This window comes from Lepus europaeus, chromosome 14 (genome assembly GCF_033115175.1).
Source record: "Lepus europaeus isolate LE1 chromosome 14, mLepTim1.pri, whole genome shotgun sequence".
NCBI classification, from domain to species: domain Eukaryota; kingdom Metazoa; phylum Chordata; class Mammalia; order Lagomorpha; family Leporidae; genus Lepus; species Lepus europaeus.
The window spans coordinates 26,732,219-26,750,176 of NC_084840.1; the positions used below are offsets into that span (position 1 = coordinate 26,732,219).

General features: G+C 51.0%; 1 protein-coding gene across 2 annotated transcripts; it reads left to right on the forward strand.

The window, feature by feature from the left end:
* Nucleotides 1-2,522: 2,522 nt before the first annotated feature.
* ATF3 (activating transcription factor 3) lies at nucleotides 2,523-14,136 on the forward strand. 2 transcript variants are annotated; one of them, XM_062210311.1, is made up of 4 exons: nucleotides 2,523-2,651; nucleotides 8,406-8,649; nucleotides 11,548-11,655; nucleotides 12,742-14,136. In XM_062210311.1, exons 2-4 carry the CDS (start codon nucleotides 8,410-8,412, stop codon nucleotides 12,937-12,939), a joined length of 546 nt encoding a protein of 181 aa, XP_062066295.1. In that variant the 5' UTR covers nucleotides 2,523-2,651; nucleotides 8,406-8,409; the 3' UTR covers nucleotides 12,940-14,136. The 2 variants fall into 2 exon arrangements, with proteins under 2 accessions (XP_062066295.1, XP_062066296.1); XM_062210312.1 differs by having other exon boundaries at nucleotides 8,406-8,607.
* Nucleotides 14,137-17,958: the final 3,822 nt, after the last annotated feature.

Here is a 17,958-nt window from a genome sequence, read left to right on the forward strand (position 1 = left end):
CTGATTTCACAGTTCTCCTGGGGAAAGAGGGGAGGAGAGCAGGTAGAAGTAGTTTTTGTTGTCCTTGGATACTGAGTTTCATTCAAGTCGGGGCGGGGGAGGGGGGTGGCCCGACTTCTCCGGCGAGATTCTTATCGCTCTTCAAGTTTCGGGAGGAGAGCGGGCAGGCAGTGCCCGCCTGGGACTCCCTGTACGCAGCCCACACCGCCTCCACCGTCGGCGTGACCTGGAGATGCGAGCCTAAGTAAGAGTGAAGAGAAGGATCAGGATTGGTGGGAGGAGCTGCAGGCACCGCGGTAACACAAACAAGCCGACGAAGCGTAGCGGACGTCTTCCTCGCCCTCCCCTCGCACGCTTCTGTGGACGCCGCTCTGTATGTTCACTGGGTGCCCCAACCTGAGTCTGCGTTTATGGGGTTCCACAGATCTTCGGTGGCTTCCGTGAATTCATGGACTCACAGCTTACCCCCTCCCCCCACCCCAGTACACAGAGAAGATAAACAAATCAACAAATAAAGGGAACGCGTCCCGTGTTCTCTCATCGCCAGGTTTCCCTCGATAATAGTGCTGTTTGTTCCAGCAGTCCGCAAGCAAACGCAGTAGAGAAGTACAGGTCCCCAACAACTTCCTTTAAACGCACACTCCTCCACTGATCTAGGCGGCGCAGGGGCTGCGCCGACACGCCCGCGGCTTACCTGGGCGCACTGCGGCCGGCGCAGGCCCGGGAGGCGCGGCGGCGTGGGCGTGGGGATCGAGGGCGGGGCCGCCGGCGCCCGTTACCAGGGAGAAAAGTAAAGCAAAACAGCCGCCCTACGCTTCCCGCGCAGCGCCGCTGCAAATCCGTTCAGCCGCAGGGCAGAGGAACCACCCCAGGGTTCCCCGACGCAAAGGACGGTGGGGGGGGGGGGACTTCGGAGGTGGTCCTCTTTGCGGTCCACACCCGAAGCTGGAGGGCCCGGGTGTTCTGGGCGACGCGCGGGCTTGGGGGGAGAGGAACCTGGGCTCAGGGGATCTAATTTCAACTGCAGCTCTAAGGATGTCTGCCCCAGAGCTGGACCCTCCCTTACGACCCCAGCAGCCCGGGCTGCAGTTGCTGCGGGGGTGGCGGCCGCGGGTGAGACCTAGCCTCCGAGACGCCTCTGGCGTTAGTGGGATCTTCGATCGCTTCCCTCCCGAGAGGCGGGTGGAAGCAGGTGTCTTCCCTCGGTCGCGCCCCCACAACCCGAGGACGCACGCGGCCCTCCCTCCCCGGCAGGTGCCAAAGTCTCGAGCTATTCAAGTCGCTCTGAGATCGTCCAGGGCCAGCTGAAAAGGACCCCAGGACGGTGGCGGCCGGGGAATCTAACTAACTAAACAACTGCTAAACAGCTGTGGAGGTTCAAACCCATTTCTGCCGAGGCCTCGGCTCCGTCATCGGGCCGAGGGACCCCGCCTTTCACGCCAGCCCACCTGGAGGGCAGAAGGGGTTTCCTTGGAGAGGGGCTGCGGTCCGTGCGTCCCCAGTCCCGGGCGTCCGCTCCCAGCCCGGTCCACGCTGGCCGCAGGGAAACACTTGAGAGCCGAAGATGGGTTCTCCCCCCAACCTCTCGGTATTCCCTAAGCTCTGCGACCAGCCTGGAGCGATCTGCAGAGACCCAAACGCTTGCTTTCTCTTTCTCCCTGTCCCGGGCCGCTCGGCCTCAGCCCCCACCAACTCCGCTCCAGGTCTCCGATCTGTCCACGCGCCTGTTGCTCTCAGAGACTCTGTCCGCGTCGAATGCTTTGTGCTTGTCTAATAAACTCGAACCGTGACGGTCCCGCCGCTCGCCCTGGCCTCGGAACTGGGTTCCTGGCGGGTCCGCGGGCGCTGCCCTGCGTGTCTGGAGTAACGGGCCGGCTCCTGGCGGTCCGCGGCGGGGAACGATGCGGATTCACCATGGGGTGCCTCAGAGCACCTCCCCTTTCCGCCCGGACTCTGCTCCACAAAGAGGCGGCCGGCGGGTTTGGGTGGGGGGCAGGCATTGTTCCTGAAGCTCCAGAAAATAACCACTCACTTTAGAGAAAGGTCGTGCCCGCTTCCCAGCCTCACCTAGTCTGGCCAGAGACCAGGGCCCGCCTCCTGCCTTCCCCGTCCCCGGCCCAGCGGAGGGAGAGATGCCAGCGCAGTGGAGTCATGCAGCTGGCTTGGGCATCATTGGCTCATGCCCGGGACACGCAGCGGCCAGCGCGCACCTCTGGCGGCATGCCCGGGCGGCTCCGGGCCTGATATGGACAGGGAGGGCGGGCAGTGTGCGCCGGGCTGGCGAGGCCCCGGACGCGCAGCGGCCGGCTCCGCCCCGGGCTTGCATCACCGGCCCCCCCTCGCTGCCCTCGCCCCGCCCCGGCCCCGCCTCCACCCCCACCCGCCCGCCGCTCCGTTTGGCCGGTTCTCCGGAGAGCTATTAATAGCATTACGTCAGCCTAGGGCTGGGAACCCGGAGTAAATGAGCGCGAGCGCTATAAAAGGGGTGATGCAACGCGCTCCAAGCCACAGTCGCACTCGGCAAGGCGCGCACCACACAGCGCGCAGCCCGCGCCTCCAGCCCGTGCGTTGTCCGTGAGTCCGCGGCGATCGCCCGCCGGCCCAACCCTGCCCGCCCTGCGGACCCCGGCCGCCCCGAGCGGAGCCTGGAGGTGAGCACCGGAAGCCCAGGGAGGGAGGGCGGCGAGGGTCGCTCGCTTTCAGTCCCCCTTGCGCTTCTCTAGGAGCCGGTCCTAGACCCCCACGCAGACCCCCGCTTCCGCGCCGCTGCCTCGGCCTTAGGAATAATTCGGGCTTAACTTTTCCCGGCCACGGCTGCTGCTCGGCGCTTCGGAAAGTTTCTTGCAAAGCGAGGGAACTTTCTCTTTTGACTTCGGGCGCGAGGTACCTTGTGGCGGAGAAGGTCGGGCGTCCGCTCCGCGACGGACCTCCGAGTCCCCGACGGTGGCCGGGGTGCCCGATGCCGTGCGGCCGCCGCCCCGGTGCCGGCCTTCACTCGGGGTCCCGGCACCGCCACACGCCAGAGCCGATCTTCCCCTAGGTGGGCAGGCGGCCCCTGCTTCGCCAAAGCGCTGCCCCAGGCGCGGAGCGGAATGAATGAGGAAGGGGCGGGCGAGCCGGGGTCGCGGCCACAGCCGCTGGGGGTCGCCCTGCACACCCCCCGAGCCCTAGCCCGCGGTACCGCGTCAGGCGCCCAGAGCGAAAGTTCGCTGGGAGAAGTTTGGAGGCGGGAGCGCCGGTGTCGCGCTGTCACCGGGAGAAGGCGGAGAGAGCTCCCGCGCGCTTTTCTATCGTCGCTGTGACTCTTACTTTTCCTTGGGCGGATTTTCCTGTTTTCCTCCTGTGGAGACCCACCGTAGGGGGAGACGAAGGCGTGGAGCCAGATTCTGGATAGAGTGGCTTGCTAGTGCCAGGCGCCTGACAGCTTGCGCCGCGCTAGATGGCCTTGAGCCTCAGTGTTCTCAGCGAGGGCAGTTGGGCGCGCAGGTCCCGCTGCCCCTCTCTGCCGATCTGACAGCGCACTGTGGTGTTGGACCAGATAGCTACAGAGGCTTTCCTTTTCTGATTTTAGAGTGATGCGATCGGAAACTTGAATGAGGGCGTCTCCCTCTGTTGTCACTGACCAGTGCTTCAGGCAGTGGGAAAGGGACTTTGAGACATCTCTTCGTTCGCTTTCCTTGTCCTTCCCGCTTCCATTTCCATCTCTTATTCCTTTTCTTCCCTTCTAACCATTTTCTTTTCCTTCATCCATTATTAGATTATATCTTTTTTTAAAAAAAAAAAAAAAAACAAATAAAGCAGATGCTAAGTTCTTGATGGAACCAGAAAAAAAAAAAAGTGGGAGCTGGGACATCTAGGTGTTCTCTTACTGGACCCGTTTGGGTGTGAGTGACAGTCACATCTTCCATCTCCCCAACTTAAAATGAAGAAGTTGGAATCACTGCCCCATTGTTTTGCATCTAGAACTTATTTCAGAATGATGCTACCACCTATGAGCTCTTGCTTTGAGATATACTGGACAAAGATGGGGCAGGGATGGGGGATACAGCTGTTACTGTCCCAGCAGAGTCAGAGGCAGCAAAGGCAGCAGCAGCCTGCAGGGTGGGTGAGATACAGTGCCACCTGTGGCCACTATGGAAGCTTTGAAACCCTTCCCATGGTAACCTTGCCCTTCTCTTTCCCTCTCTGCCCTTTAACCATGTCCTAATTCCTTTCTCATCATGGTCTCCTTTTGTAACCTCTCCCTGTCTCAGTCCTGGGGACATCTCCTCTGCGGTGGGTACCAGGTGCTAGGACTGCTGGCCCCCAGCAAACGACTCTGTTTTCCCCTTGCCTTGCCTTGTTGGTTGACTCCTCGAGGTGATGGAGCCCTGTAGGTGGGGAGTGGATGGCCTGGTGGCTGGATGGCCAGCAGTTTGACCAAGATTGGGCCACTCCCCAGCTTTAGGACCTTCCTGACCCTCAGTTTCATCAATTACAAAATGGAGCTCTGACCCAGAGGTCTCTAATATCGGGTCTTCCATGGCTTCCCACTAGATAGAACCCATGATTCTTTCCTTTTTAAAATTGGCCAGGCATGGAACAGAGTCAGTGTTCCAAGTAAGACCTGGCCAAGGGAGGAAGAAGGACACAGCCAGGACCCTACATAAACTTCTCAAGGGAGAGAGGCTCCGTGGGTGACAACTGGTTCTCACCGTGCCTCACAGCAGCAGAGAAACGGCGCTATCAGCAAATAGCCAGCTGGAGTTTTCCTGGTGTGCTAGGAACCTAGGGGTTAATCAAAGTGCTAAAGACTCCAAGACTGATCTGCTTTCTGGAGGGTTTCAGTCAATTCCTAATAGGGCTAAACTAAGTTGACAACAGGATGAATTCCCGTTGAAAGGGGGAAGGAGGTGGCACCATAATGGGTGAGGGGTCCCCTGATGTATCAGCTGCGAGTTGGTCACCTGTGTCCCTCCCAACAGCCCTGAGAGGGAGCTGGGGCAGGCCATCTTCATTTATTTTACAGAGGAAGAGACAGAGCCCAGAAAGCCGTGGTGCTAGATGGTGGGCGCTCAGCTTATGAGTGGTGGTGATGGGCTTGGGAGTCCCTGACTCTGAAGCCCCACCTCACACCTACCTGCAGCCTTCAGGTGGGCTTGGGGGTGGGGGGTCCTGGGTCTGAAGAGTCAGTGAGAGACCAATGTGGGCTTCCTGGTGCCATCTGATGGTTAGTGAGCAATGTTTAGCAGAAAGACCTGAAAATTGAAAGTGAAAATCCAAGGGACTGGTAGTCACTAGGAAATAAAAATCCAGGAGCTGAATTTCCAGTTAAAGGAATGCATGAGTAAAGTTTCACTTTCTTGAAAATGATGAAACTGCCAATGAGATGACATTATTTCTGATTGGAAATAATGAAGCAAAAATCAGGTGCAAAATCTTGGTAGCAAGTGTGGGCAATGTTATGATCAATGTAGGAAGTCAACTCACATAACCTAAGCCCAATTGTTTTCTTTCAATGATGGAAAATGTCAATGAAGGGAATGTTGGAGGGTCTCCACTTGCTGAAAAACTGACGATTTCTCGTGCATTTTCCTTCTGGGAAATGTGGACGTCTAGGCTGAATCATCCCTTAGGAGACTGAGGAACGCAGTGACTAGGAAGTGTCCCAAGTAGTTAAGCCTCAGTAGAGAAAGCCCGAATCTCTACACATACAATTGCTCTATTTTCCAAAAAGCTTTTAACATTCTTACAGCCCCTTTCTGTCCCCAAGTTGGCCCACCTGATGATTTTCATAAAAACATCCCATACCACTGACATTCCTTCCTTTCTTTCATCCAGGACTGCTGACTTTAAGAGGGGGTGGGAGAAATACAAAACAGCAGACCCCAAGCTCAGAGAGCTAATGAAAAAACTTTGTTGGGGGGCAAAAATGGAACCGCACTGCAGTGGAATTCAAACCCCTGTAGAAAGGGGAGCCATCTAGCCCCCCAAACAAAGACCAACCCAGTGGAACTTCTTAGCCCCACCCCTGAACTGCTGGGTTTTTGATAACATCAAAAAGGGAGGGAAAACATGGACACATCAGAGGATCTTAAGCCCCTGGCTGTAGAAGGCAAGTTTCTCAGAATTTATGGCCTGACAGAAGTATCTTCCCAGCATCCTAAGATTATGGGATTAAGTAGAGAGAACTTCAGTTCTGACTCATGACACATGGCTTTGGGAAAGCAATGACATACAAGGATACTTCAAAAAAGTTAATGAAAAATGGAATTAAAAGGTAAGTTTATTTTGGTGCAAAGAAATTGGAAATCATATATATGAAGGGGTCTTCAAAAAGTTCATTGAAAAAGCGTATTACTAAAAAAAACTGCATGGATTTCAATATTTTTTGTACCAAAATAAACTTTTAATTCAGTGTTTCCATACACTTTATTTGAAAGGCAGAGAGACATGCAGACAGACACACAGAACTCCCGCTCCCTGGTTCACTCCCCAGATGTTCACAACCAGTCTGAGGCTGGGCCAGCCTGAGCCAGGAGCCCAGAACTGGGGTATGGGATGCAGGAGTTCCATGTGGCAGCTTCCCCGTTGTGTCAAATGCCCACCCCTATTTTCCCACAGAATTTTTGAAGTCCTTGGGTTTCCTTGGCTCCTCAGAGGCAGCATTCCGGGGCCTGGAATTCCAATCTCCAGGGGGAGGTAGTGGTCAGAGTGTTCTGTTGAGAAGTGTTTGAAGATCAAAGAGAGTGACCAGCCACCCTCCCACCTGGACCCCCTGCCTGGTCCAGGTCAGACAGCCAGGCCTGGCTGGCAAGGTCCCTGGGAGGCTGAGTCCTATAACAACACAGCTCCCAGTTGCAGAATGTTTTCCAGAACATACTCACGTATTAAATTCTCGCACAAGCTCGTGGGAAAATAGAGCAATTGTAAAACCACTTAAACATGCTTCTGCAAGGTCTGCAGCCACCTGAGTGTGCATCCTGGCATATAAGGGCCAGCGGTTTAGTTAAACAGATTCATGTTTTCCCCATGAATCTTTTCATGGTGTCCTCTCTATCGCTTCAATTCCAGGTCCTCCTCCTACTCCCATGTCTGCTCCCTGCCCAAATTTTCTTTTTTTTCTTTTTTTTTTTTTTTTGTCATGTACAAATTCAAGGGTGTGAGTTCTGAGCCAAACAAACCTAATTCCAAATCCCGACACTTGAGGCAGATTGCTTACTTTGTCTAAGCCTCTGTTAACTCATGTTTTAAATAGGGCTAGGACCTCACTCACTGGGTCCTCGCGAGGATTAAGTGAGATAATGCACATAGGTTTCCGGTATGAAGGAGGCATTCCTTAAATGTTGGAGATTTGCTGGAGGGCTTCCTGTCTGGCCAGACTTGGCCGATGACCGCAGGTCCCTGACTGAGAGCAACACGCAGTGGACTCCCTGCCCAGTACAGTCCCCCTACTGCATGGGTGAGCAGAACAGCTGTGGCAGGGAGAGACTTATTGTAATGGTGGAACTGTTACTATTTTCACCCTTTATTTGCCTCTTGTTGTCTCTCTGGGTTCACGGAGCCACGGAATGCTAGAGGGAGACAGGACCTCAGAGGCCACATGATTTGATTCTTCAACCTCATTTCACGCATTCAGCTGGGCAGTGTCCAGCTGGCTGGCAGGCTCTGTGACCAGGTGCTAAGCCAGGCTCTGGGATCAAGGGATAGTGGAGGAGGAACCCTCAGCCATCTACAGATGAAGACATAGTCTCAGAGAGCTGGAGCCACTGGCCCAAGTAATCTGCTTTTTAATGCCCAAGCCAGTCCCAGGTCCTACTCTGTCCCGAGCCCAAGCTGAACACCACCCCCACAAATGTCCATATCTTAGCCCCACAGTTTGCTTAACTCTGGGGCCTTCTGCTCAGCCAGCCTTAACCGTAAGAAGGGGCTACTTGTCTCCTTACCACCTGAATCCCCTGCCCCAGTCAATTCCTTCCAGGGAATTTTTAGCAATACACTTGCTAAATTCAATGGCCCCTCACTTGCTTTTACTTTCACTTGCTTATATAGTCAACTTGACTTCAGGTACCTTCCAAGTTTCTTTTTAAAACTGATTTTTTTAAAAATGCCCTCTCTCTTCCAGGGTGGTTGTTTATATCTGGGAAAAGCGAGGAGTTCCAAATAGGCTGCAATGTCAACTCTTACAAATTTCAGTTAGGCGTCTTAGCCAGGTTGCCATGCTGTGTTTCTAAGAATTTGTTTCACTCAAGAAAAAGACAGCATGAAACAAAAACAAAACAAGAAATCTGAGGGCTCATGGGACTTTCCTCTGGGGCCGGGGCTGTGATGTTGGAGGATTATGGTGGGGGGGTGGGGAGCGGGGGAAGCGTGGATCCCATGCCCCACAGCTCCTGAAGCAGTGTGGGTTTCCATGTGTCTTTCAGCAAAATGATGCTTCAACACCCAGGCCAGGTCTCTGCCTCGGAAGTCAGTGCCTCAGCCATCGTCCCCTGTCTGTCCCCTCCTGGGTCGCTGGTGTTTGAGGATTTTGCCAACCTGACACCGTTTGTCAAGGAAGAGCTGAGGTTTGCTATCCAGAACAAGCACCTGTGCCACCGGATGTCGTCTGCACTGGAGTCAGTCACGGTCAGTGACAGGCCCCTGGAGATGTCTGTCACAAAAGTTGAGGTGGGTTCTGCCCTCGGTGTTGATCCTGGCAGCACACATGTATTGCACATCTGCCACATGCCAGGTGTGCGATGCACGCTGGCCTGCACAGCTGTAAGCATTAGCTGTAGGAGCCTGAGCAGGGATCAGAACAGGAATTCTGCCTTGTTCCACACCCCAATGGAGATGCTGAGCTGGCAGTTGAATATGTGGGTCTGGAGTTGAGACAGGAGTCAGGGCTAGAAAAGTAGAACCACAAGTCATCAGGGTAGAGATGGTGTTTTCAGCTGGGAGTCAGGACAAGGTCTCCTTCTGTGTTGAGTTGCTATGAAGCAGGGAGTGGGGCGATTATGGTCATCATTTTCAGGAACCAAGGCTCAGGCAGTGGAGCATGGACTGGTTAGCCAGCTCCAGCTTTGACACAGCAATGCTCAGAGCCTTGGCCCAAGTATCTACTCCCAGTTCACTCTGTCTTGGACACTACACTGTTCCTGTCCCACACTTGGCAATCTTTTGAAAGACACCTGGAGTAACAGACATGGGAGTCTGCGAGGTTGCTGGCGACACGCTGGTCAGCAGGGCTAAGGTCTTTCCCACATCATTGGAGTGTTTCAAGCTTATTTAACTGGCATGAGCAAGGGGTAGTGGACCAGCTCAAAAGAAACAAGTATAAAAGGAAGTTGGCTAAGAACTTTTATGATTGTATGATTCCTGCCTAGGACTGATCTGAGGGTTGAATGTGAGGACATTTGTGAATGGTGTAGCAGACAGCCTGGCTGAAAGCCAGCTTTTGATGCATGGTCCCTGGGACCACTTATGATGCTGCAGTCATAAGACACCTTAAGGGACATTAGCTGTTTGCCCCGTTAACCTCCAAGGTGGTTACAAATGGAGGCAGCATTCTGTACAACATGTTCACCTGGAGCAAAACTGGACAGTGCAGAGTGGACCACAGACACTCAGGGAGACTTTTTTTCTAATTAAATATAGCTGGACAATGGAAATCGCAGGATTCCCATATAAAGACAGAAAGCATTTTGGAAGGCTATTTGGGAGGTTCTGCACAGCAAGAAGCAGTCTCCCCTGCTGAAATGCCCTGGAGGCCGCTCGTTCACCTGCTCTGATTCTCTTTCTGTTTGTGGGTCAGTTTAACCAGCAGTTTCACCTACCGGGAAGAAAATGTGCTAGAGGACCTAGCTGAACAATCTGACCCACTCAGTTGCCTTAATTCACCTCTGAAAATAAGACCCTGACCCCTGAGAGCGTCCTGTGTGTCTAGGTAGCATAAGCCCATTTTCCAGATCCAGGCCCCCAGGGAAGGCAACATGGGAGAACAAGGCAACTGTGGCTGGGAGACAATGCAGGAAGTAGAGTCAAAGGCCTGGTTTACGTCCACACTTTGTGGCCTACTGGTGTGGTGACCATGAGCTGGGGACTCCTGGGGCCGAGCTGGGCACATTGGGAATGGCTACTCCCTGCCTCCATTCCCTCGTCAGGAAAATGAAGGAGATGAACTCAGTCGTCTTTAGAAAGCCTTTTCCATGTGAGGCGGTCTGACTCTGAGATTTGCTCCGCTTTCAAATACTTCCTCCTATGAACAAACCTGAACCCTCCCCCACCTGTCCCAAACATCTACAGGGCTGCCAAGGAAATGCTGAAGTTGTTGAGTTCTTAAGGAAGATATTGACAGTGAGGTTAATAATAATAATGGACACGTTAACACTTAGTATAAGCTAAATATTGTGCAAAGCATTTTACATACATTAGCTGATTGGATCCCATTAACAACCTACAAAGGAGGTAATGTTATTGATCCCATTTTACAAATGAGAAAATCAGGCTCAGAGGAGGAAGGTAACTTGCTCAAGGTCTCACAGCTAATAAGTGGTGATGCTGGGATTCAAAACCAGTTTGGTCTCAAGTCTAAGTGTGTGCCTGCATGGTTCCGGAGTCTAAGATATGAAAGGTAGAGCCACTCTCACCATATTTCCCTCTTGGGCTTTGTTTCTTTTGCTTCTTCTTAAGATTTATTTGTTTATTTGAAAGGCATAGTTGGGACACACACACACAATTTCCCATCTGCTGGTTCACTCCCCAGATGGCTCCCCTGGCTGGTTAATGCCACCTAGGCTAAGAATGGTCTCCCTGGGCTGGGAAGGTGGTACTGTGATGCTCTGAGGGAAGAGGCGGCTGGGGGAGACAGGGTTACTGGGTGATGAGCCTAGGGTCATGCCTACTTCGAGGGATGAACACATATTCACCACACAAAATCTGATTCCTGCCATACCTGATTACATTTACTACCAAAAGTTACCAATTTAAATATCAAACTCTTATTTCAAAATCTAAACATGTTTTTAAAGGAAGTTAGATTTTAATCTACTCAAATGGTTCCTTGGTGTCTATGGGGAATGGGCTCCAGGACTCCCTGCAGACTCCAAATTCCACAGATGTTCAAGTCCCTTCAGTGTGCACAGAATCTGCACACTTCTTCCTGTATGCTTTAAATCACCTCGAGCTTACTTCTGGTCCCTAAAACAGTGTCAGGGCACTGTAAATAGTTGCTATACTGTACAGTTTAGGGTACAATAGCATGGAAACAAAAGTGTCCATGTTCAGGACAGATGCTATCCAAAAATATTTTCAATCTGCAGTTGCTCGAATCCATGGAAGGGGAACCTGTTGTATTGCTGCCATAAATGCAATTGTAATGAACAGTTCTTTGATTTTCATTACGCATTCTCAAGTGTGAATGTGTGTGGGAAAGGGGTTCATGAAAAAGTCTAGAGTTTGTTTTTTCTGGTCCCATAGCATTGAGGCTGCCTTGGTTTGCCAGTTCTTGCTCGCAGTAAAAAGCAGTGTGTCTGGGGTGGGTGGTATGTCTTCTGTCAGTAAACATACAACTTTTGGGTTTTATAGATAGCCCCTGAAGAAGATGAAAGGAAGAAGAGGCGACGGGAAAGAAATAAGATTGCAGCTGCCAAGTGTCGAAACAAGAAGAAGGAGAAGACGGAGTGCCTCCAGAAAGTGAGTGCCTTCTGGCTGCCGCTGCTCCTCACTCAGGCCCGTTCTCCATCAGCCTCACATCACCATCAGAAGGGAAGCTAATTAGCCCCTACCTGGTCATGTCTTCCTAAGAAGGGGCTTGTAGCTGGTTGCAGATATACCAGCAGCAGGATGAGGGGGTAGCAGAGCTGTTAGTGCAGTGGGTGTGATTCTGGCTGTACAAGGAGCAAGTGTGAAGATTAAAAACCACAGGCTCTGCCTCGCTGAGACTCTGCGCAGCCTCGGCCAGTCCACGCACATCCCTGGCTTCACTTGCCTGATTTCCCAAGAAAAGGAAGCTGCCAGCTCTCATCAGGCTCGCTACGGAAAAACCTTTAATTATTCTCTCCAAATGAGTTGCTTCCTAAATCCGCAAGCAGTGCTTACACTTTCTTTGCCTTCTTTTCTGGCTCCTAACTCTACAGCCCTTCTCCCTGGCTCACCCAGCAATCTGAGCTCTTGGCTGCACTCACCCGCCCCTGCCTCCACTCACCGAGAAACACCAGAGGGGAACAGCATTGGTGGGTGGGCTGAGCAGCTTTCCAATGACTGTCCACTTCCCCAGGTGTGGACAGGCCAGGGAAGAGTCTTATCCCAGGTCTGCTGATTGCTTCAGGAAGCAGTGGAAATGAGAAAAACTTGGTGTGCAGCCTTGTACATTTTTTCTAGGGAGATGAGCATCACTATGACTCCCAAAAGACTAAGTGCCCTGGCTTTAGATTTTCCCCAGTCCTCGAGTGCTGGGTCCTGCAAAGGACACCTCTGAAGCAGTGGTCCTACTGCAGCTTCAGGACCAGTGTGGGTACAACTGACCACTGTGGCATTTCCAGGGTTTTCCTAAAGAAGCACCCAAGTTCAAAGACTTCTCCAGAGTCTGACTTCCCCTATGTCTAGTGCTGCCCTCCTGTGTTTGTGGGGACAATATCTTAGCAGGGAGTGGTAGCATTCTCTCTGTAGGTCTGTCCCAGCTTGGTGTGCCCCGGATGTCCCAGGTGACCCTGCCATCCAAGTACCACCACACACAGGCCCTGTGCCCCCTTCCTAATGCCTCTGTTGCTTGTGCCCCAGGAGTCAGAGAAGCTGGAGAGTGTGAATGCTGAACTGAAGGCCCAGATTGAGGAGCTCAAGAACGAGAAGCAGCACTTGATATACATGCTCAACCTCCATCGGCCCACATGTATCGTCCGGGCTCAGAACGGGAGGACTCCAGAAGATGAGAGAAACCTCTTTATCCAACAGATAAAGGAAGGAACATTGCAGAGCTAAGCAGCCACGGCATGGGGCAACTGGGGAGTCCTCATCGAATCCTCCTTTTTCACCCAAACCCTGATGCCATTGGAGCGCTGACTTCCTGTGCACCTGTAGAATCCCAGCGGCAGAGAACCATCCTGGTGGGAGAGCCCTTGGAGGCCCACGGGGCCCTCCCACTGTGCCCTAGAGTGGACTTTGGACCAGGGCAAGCACATTTTGCTTCACCTCCAGGATTTAGGCCTTCACACACTGGCCATCCTTAGATGTTCCAGGTGGTCTCTGGTTAGGGTCTTGCCCGCCTTTCGTCTGGATTTTATGAAAACCAGGACGCCCACCCTTAGGATCCACGCAGAAGTGTCTGTACCTTGGGTGGGTGAGATGAGGCCATCTCCGCAGCGGTGGCCGCTGTCCCTCATAGGAAACGTGGAGTGAGAATGGCATTTAGCAAACTTGTGCGATGGCCAGGGCTGTGCTTCCTAGCAAGCGTGCTGTTCTGTCCAGGACTTAACTGTGTGCGAGGCATTCATTTCAGAAGTAAGCTTTGTGCTCTTTTCATGTTTCGCACAACACCCGTGTGACTTCTACGTGGTTCTCCTCAGGCCTTTCGCCCCTGGCAGTGTCTCACAAGAGCTGTGGGTCCCAGGAGGACACAGTCCTCCTATTGGCCAGCCGGGTGGCTTTGTGCTGACAGAGGAGACCTCTCTTCCTTTGGTACCCAGGCAAGAACACAAACTCCACGGGGGCGGCAGGGCCTCTGTTGCAAACCCAGTTCAGTGTCACAGGAGGAAAGCCAACAGTCCAGCTTCCACGAGGTTGGGCTTCTCCACTCAGTGACTTGGGTCAAGAGTTAGTGCTAGGCCAGAAGAGCCCACGAATATTCCATTTTCCTTTCCTTGTGGTTGAAAAACCACAGTGAGTGGAGGAGTGTTTGAAGCCAGGTGATGTCTAGGCTTTAGCATTATTAGATGTTAATGGCATTGTTTTTGTCATGTGGCTGTTTCCAGAAATCCAACTAGAGCATTTGCCTCTGAGAAGTCACACTGGCCACGCAGACTCTGGCTGCTGTTAAATTTCTGATGTTTCCGTGAAATCCTCAGAGTGCTTAATCCTACTCAGCAGTACCGTTACAGTTTTCTGTAAGAGAAACTATTACTTATTTATCTTAGTATTCTTAATCTGTCAATATAATAAAAATTGGAGCCAAGACGTAAATGTGAGTGTTGTGCTGGTTTCTGTTCTTTTACATCTGTGGGCAACTGAGATCTTTCTCCTCTGCCCTCCTCCCTCCACAATGGGGAGTGATCAGCTTTAAATATGCTCCGGGCTGTCACCTTTTGTTCTGTGGAACACCACCAGGTGGGACAGTGGGCTGTCAATCTCACCCCTCGATGTCTCACTGACAAACCCTGCAACACGGTACCAAGTATACATACCCCTTAGAGCCAATGTTTGGTGTTAAGATGGAATTTTGTTATAAAAACTGAATTGTTAAATACCTCGACTGTCAGTCTCTCTGAATGTACAGATGCCTAACACATACACCTGTTTTAACTGGCACCTCTGATGCCTTGACTTCTGCCCTAGAAGTACTCAAAGAATTACTTGCTTGAATTACATCTGTTTTATCGTGTAAATGTGTGTCTTGCTGTTGCAAATATGCATTTCAAGTATCAGAAAAGAATGGGAAAGGGGTTGGGAAGACAGAATAATTTTAGACAGAATGAATGTGATGATTCCAAGAAAGGTATTCCACTGAATTTTCTGGAATTTCTGGAACCCGTGACTCCTTAGGTCTGGACTAGACTGTGGCTTCCTTGCTCCTTGCCTGTGCACATATGTAACACCTAAAGGCTGGAGACAAAAACTGGCTACTCTGCCATCAGTGCAACTTATTAGAGACACAGTGGCTTCATCAAATGTTAGATCCATCCACACACAGAGTATACCTGCTTCTTTGAACACATGTATGGGGATGGTTCCTTTAAACTATCAGTTGTGACACAGGCAGCCTAATTTTGCTGCTGTGAGTGCACATCAGGGGTTGTTTCTAATCTGAGAAGAGCCATCTGGTGTTGTTACCACTCACACTTCTTTCAGGAGTTAATCTGTTTCTCATCTTGGCGGAGGGGGAAAAGATCCCTTGCATTTACCCTCTGGTGTGGGCAGAGGCGCCCCACCCTGGCTGTTATGAAACTCAAGACAGTATATAAACTGCCTTGAGAACAATGGATCAGAGAGGAAGGAAGGGGGCTGGCCATGCATGGATTGTAGACTTGAAAGACGCGCCGCACACGTGGTCAGTGTAACTGGAAGGTCTTTAACAAATGCATTAAGAAGTCTGTTTGCTGTAGCCAAGTCTATGTTCTGATACTTTAATAAAGAAAAAGCTGTATGTGCATTTATCAGTAAGTCGTTAGTTCATCTTGTTTCACTTTAGTAAGAGAGGGAAGGTTGTTGGGGGCTGAGAACCAACTCAGATGGAGCTGCCACCACAATCAAACACCAGTTTGACAAGGTTTGTCCTGGGTTTCCTCCTGCTCTGTGGTGACATCACACTGGCAGGGCATGGAAAGCCACACTCCCCCCACCTCTTGCTTCCTCCTGTCCTCTTGCCTGACCCTGAGCTCTGCCTGACATCTGTTTCAGAATGAAGAATTTTAAAGGGTTATGGAATTAAACCCTTTCACTTTCAAGAGCTAAGATGCCATTGATCTCTCATCTATTCTAATTTCTCCCCACAAACCCATAGGAAGCCAAACCCATAGGAAGCCTTGCCCCATACACTCTGGGCTTCAAGTACAGCTTTGCCATTGAGCACACTTCTGTTCTCAGATTGGCTTGCTCCAGAAGATTTTCTAGATCTCGAACCAAAAGCTGCTCTCAGGAAGGAGTGCACCCTGGAGGAGGACTAATGATAACAGCAGCTGCCACGAACTGAGCAGGACAATATGCTAAACACTTTCAGTGCATGATCCTATTTAATCCTTGCCACTGTTGTCCCCATTTACTGACAAGGCAGCCACTTGCCCAAGGTCACACAGTTGACCTTTCGAAAGCTGAAGCCTGTGTTTTTCAACCATAATGGTTCCAAACAGGAGTATCTATTTGTGTATGTGTATGGTTATAGTAAGAATAGTGTACACTTAGCACTGTACCCATTTTAAAGTGTACAGTTGAGTGCAGTATGTATATTCACAGTGCTAAGTAACTACCATCATGTTATTGGAATCATCATGTTATCTGGTATTCCATCATGGAATACCAGAACCTTTCAGTACCATAAAAGGAAATCCTGGACACATGAAGCAATCATTCCCCATTCTCCTCTATTAGCCCTTGACAGCCAGTAGTCTGCATGTCTCTATAGATTTAACTAATATGATTATTTCATATAAGTGGAATCATACGGTATGTGGCCTTTTTGTATCTGGCTTCTTTCACTTAGCATCACATATTCAGGGTTCTTCCATGTGGTAGAAGTGTCAGCACTTCATTCCTTTTCATGGTTGAATATTATTCCATCGTCAGGATACTCTGCATTTTGTTCATCTATGTTTTGATGGGCAGATGTATTTTTACAGAGTAGCCTTTATCCTCAGGGAATGAGCACCTAAGGTGGGGTTTCAGGCATATCGAAGTGAGAGAGAGCATCAGGAGCAGGGAGTCCTTCTCAGAATTTTCATTAACAGTTTAGAGATCACTTATTCTGTGGCTGGAATGGTGACAAGGCAGCAGGTGCAATGCCATGTGCTACCTATAGATATACACGGCTTCCAGACCACTGCTGCCTGTTGGGAGAGAGGATAGGGCAGGAGGGCACCCGAGAGGCTCCTGGAATGGAGGGCTCACACATCCCCTCCTGCCCCCTGCACCTGCCCTCAGGGAAGGTGAGGAGCAAGACAGAGGGACGTGAAAAGAACAACCAGGTCTGGGGCTGGTGCTGTGGCACACTGGGTTAAAACCCCAGCCTGCAGTGCTGGCATCCTATATGGGCACTGGTTCTGGGCCCAGCTGCTCCACTTCTAATCCAGCTCCTGGCTCCTGACTTTGGATTGGCTTAGTGCTGGTCATTATGGCCATTTGGGGAGTGAACCAGCGATGGAAGACCTCTCTCTATTTCTACCTCTCTCTGTAACTCTGTATTTCAAATAAATAAAATCTTTTAAAAAAGTAACCAGGTCCCTCCCACAGGGTGCTTGTAAAAGCACAGTGGTCGGAGGGACTGAGGTGGTCCCTTTGACATTTTAATCCCCAAGTAAGCCCAGTCACTGTCAGAAGGAGTTGTCCTATGTTCCTTACAACATAGAAGGGTACTTCCAAAAAGTTTAAGGAAAATGGAATTAACAGAGAAGTTTATAGTTTTGAAATCCAAGCATAGCTTCTTCATTTTCCATGAACTTTTTGAAGGCATCCTCCCCCAACAACATACACAGAAAGAGTCAGTTATGGAACTTCCCATAATGCACCAAATGGGTGTTCTTGAAGGCTGTGAAGCCAGTCTGGTTTGAAAACATGGCCAGCCCCTTCACCCTTACTTTGTGAGGCAAAGTCCTGTAGCGGTTCAGAAGAAAGACCGTATCATGAGCCAGAATTGGGTTTGAATCATGCCTCTTATTATGGTGTGAACAGGATTTGAGCCCCAAATCATGCATTTAAACCCTGAAGCCTTATGTTAACAGTTAATAGAGCAATGTTAATGGTTAATAGATTGAAGGTGGATGCTTGGTCTGATGATGGTGTCTGGAAGGTGAGCCTGATGGGGGTCTCTGGGTCACTGGGAGCTTGCCCTCAACAGCGGTTTCCAAGAGAGAGCTGGTGTGCACTTGGGTCCTCTGCTCCCCACCTCAGCACATGACCCCTCCTCCACATGGGTGCACATCCAACACCACACTACTGGGGACACCACAGCTTGGTGTCCTGTGAATCTGGGAACGTCCCAAGCCTTGAGTGGAAATAAACCTTTTCCCTTATAAGTTAGCACCTCCCTAGTATCTCAGTTGTAATAACAAAGAAACTGACTAATACACTTCCACT

What these genes read in the sequence shown, in the direction of transcription:
- ATF3 (XM_062210311.1), top strand. Translation starts at nt 8,410, where the DNA reads ATGATGCTTCAACACCCAGGCCAGGTCTCTGCCTCGGAAGTCAGTGCC. An exon ending in TGTCTGTCACAAAAGTTGAG is followed by an intron (nt 8,650 to 11,547) that starts GTGGGTTCTGCC and finishes TGGGTTTTATAG; the next exon opens with ATAGCCCCTGAAGAAGATGA. An exon ending in AGACGGAGTGCCTCCAGAAA is followed by an intron (nt 11,656 to 12,741) that starts GTGAGTGCCTTC and finishes CTTGTGCCCCAG; the next exon opens with GAGTCAGAGAAGCTGGAGAG.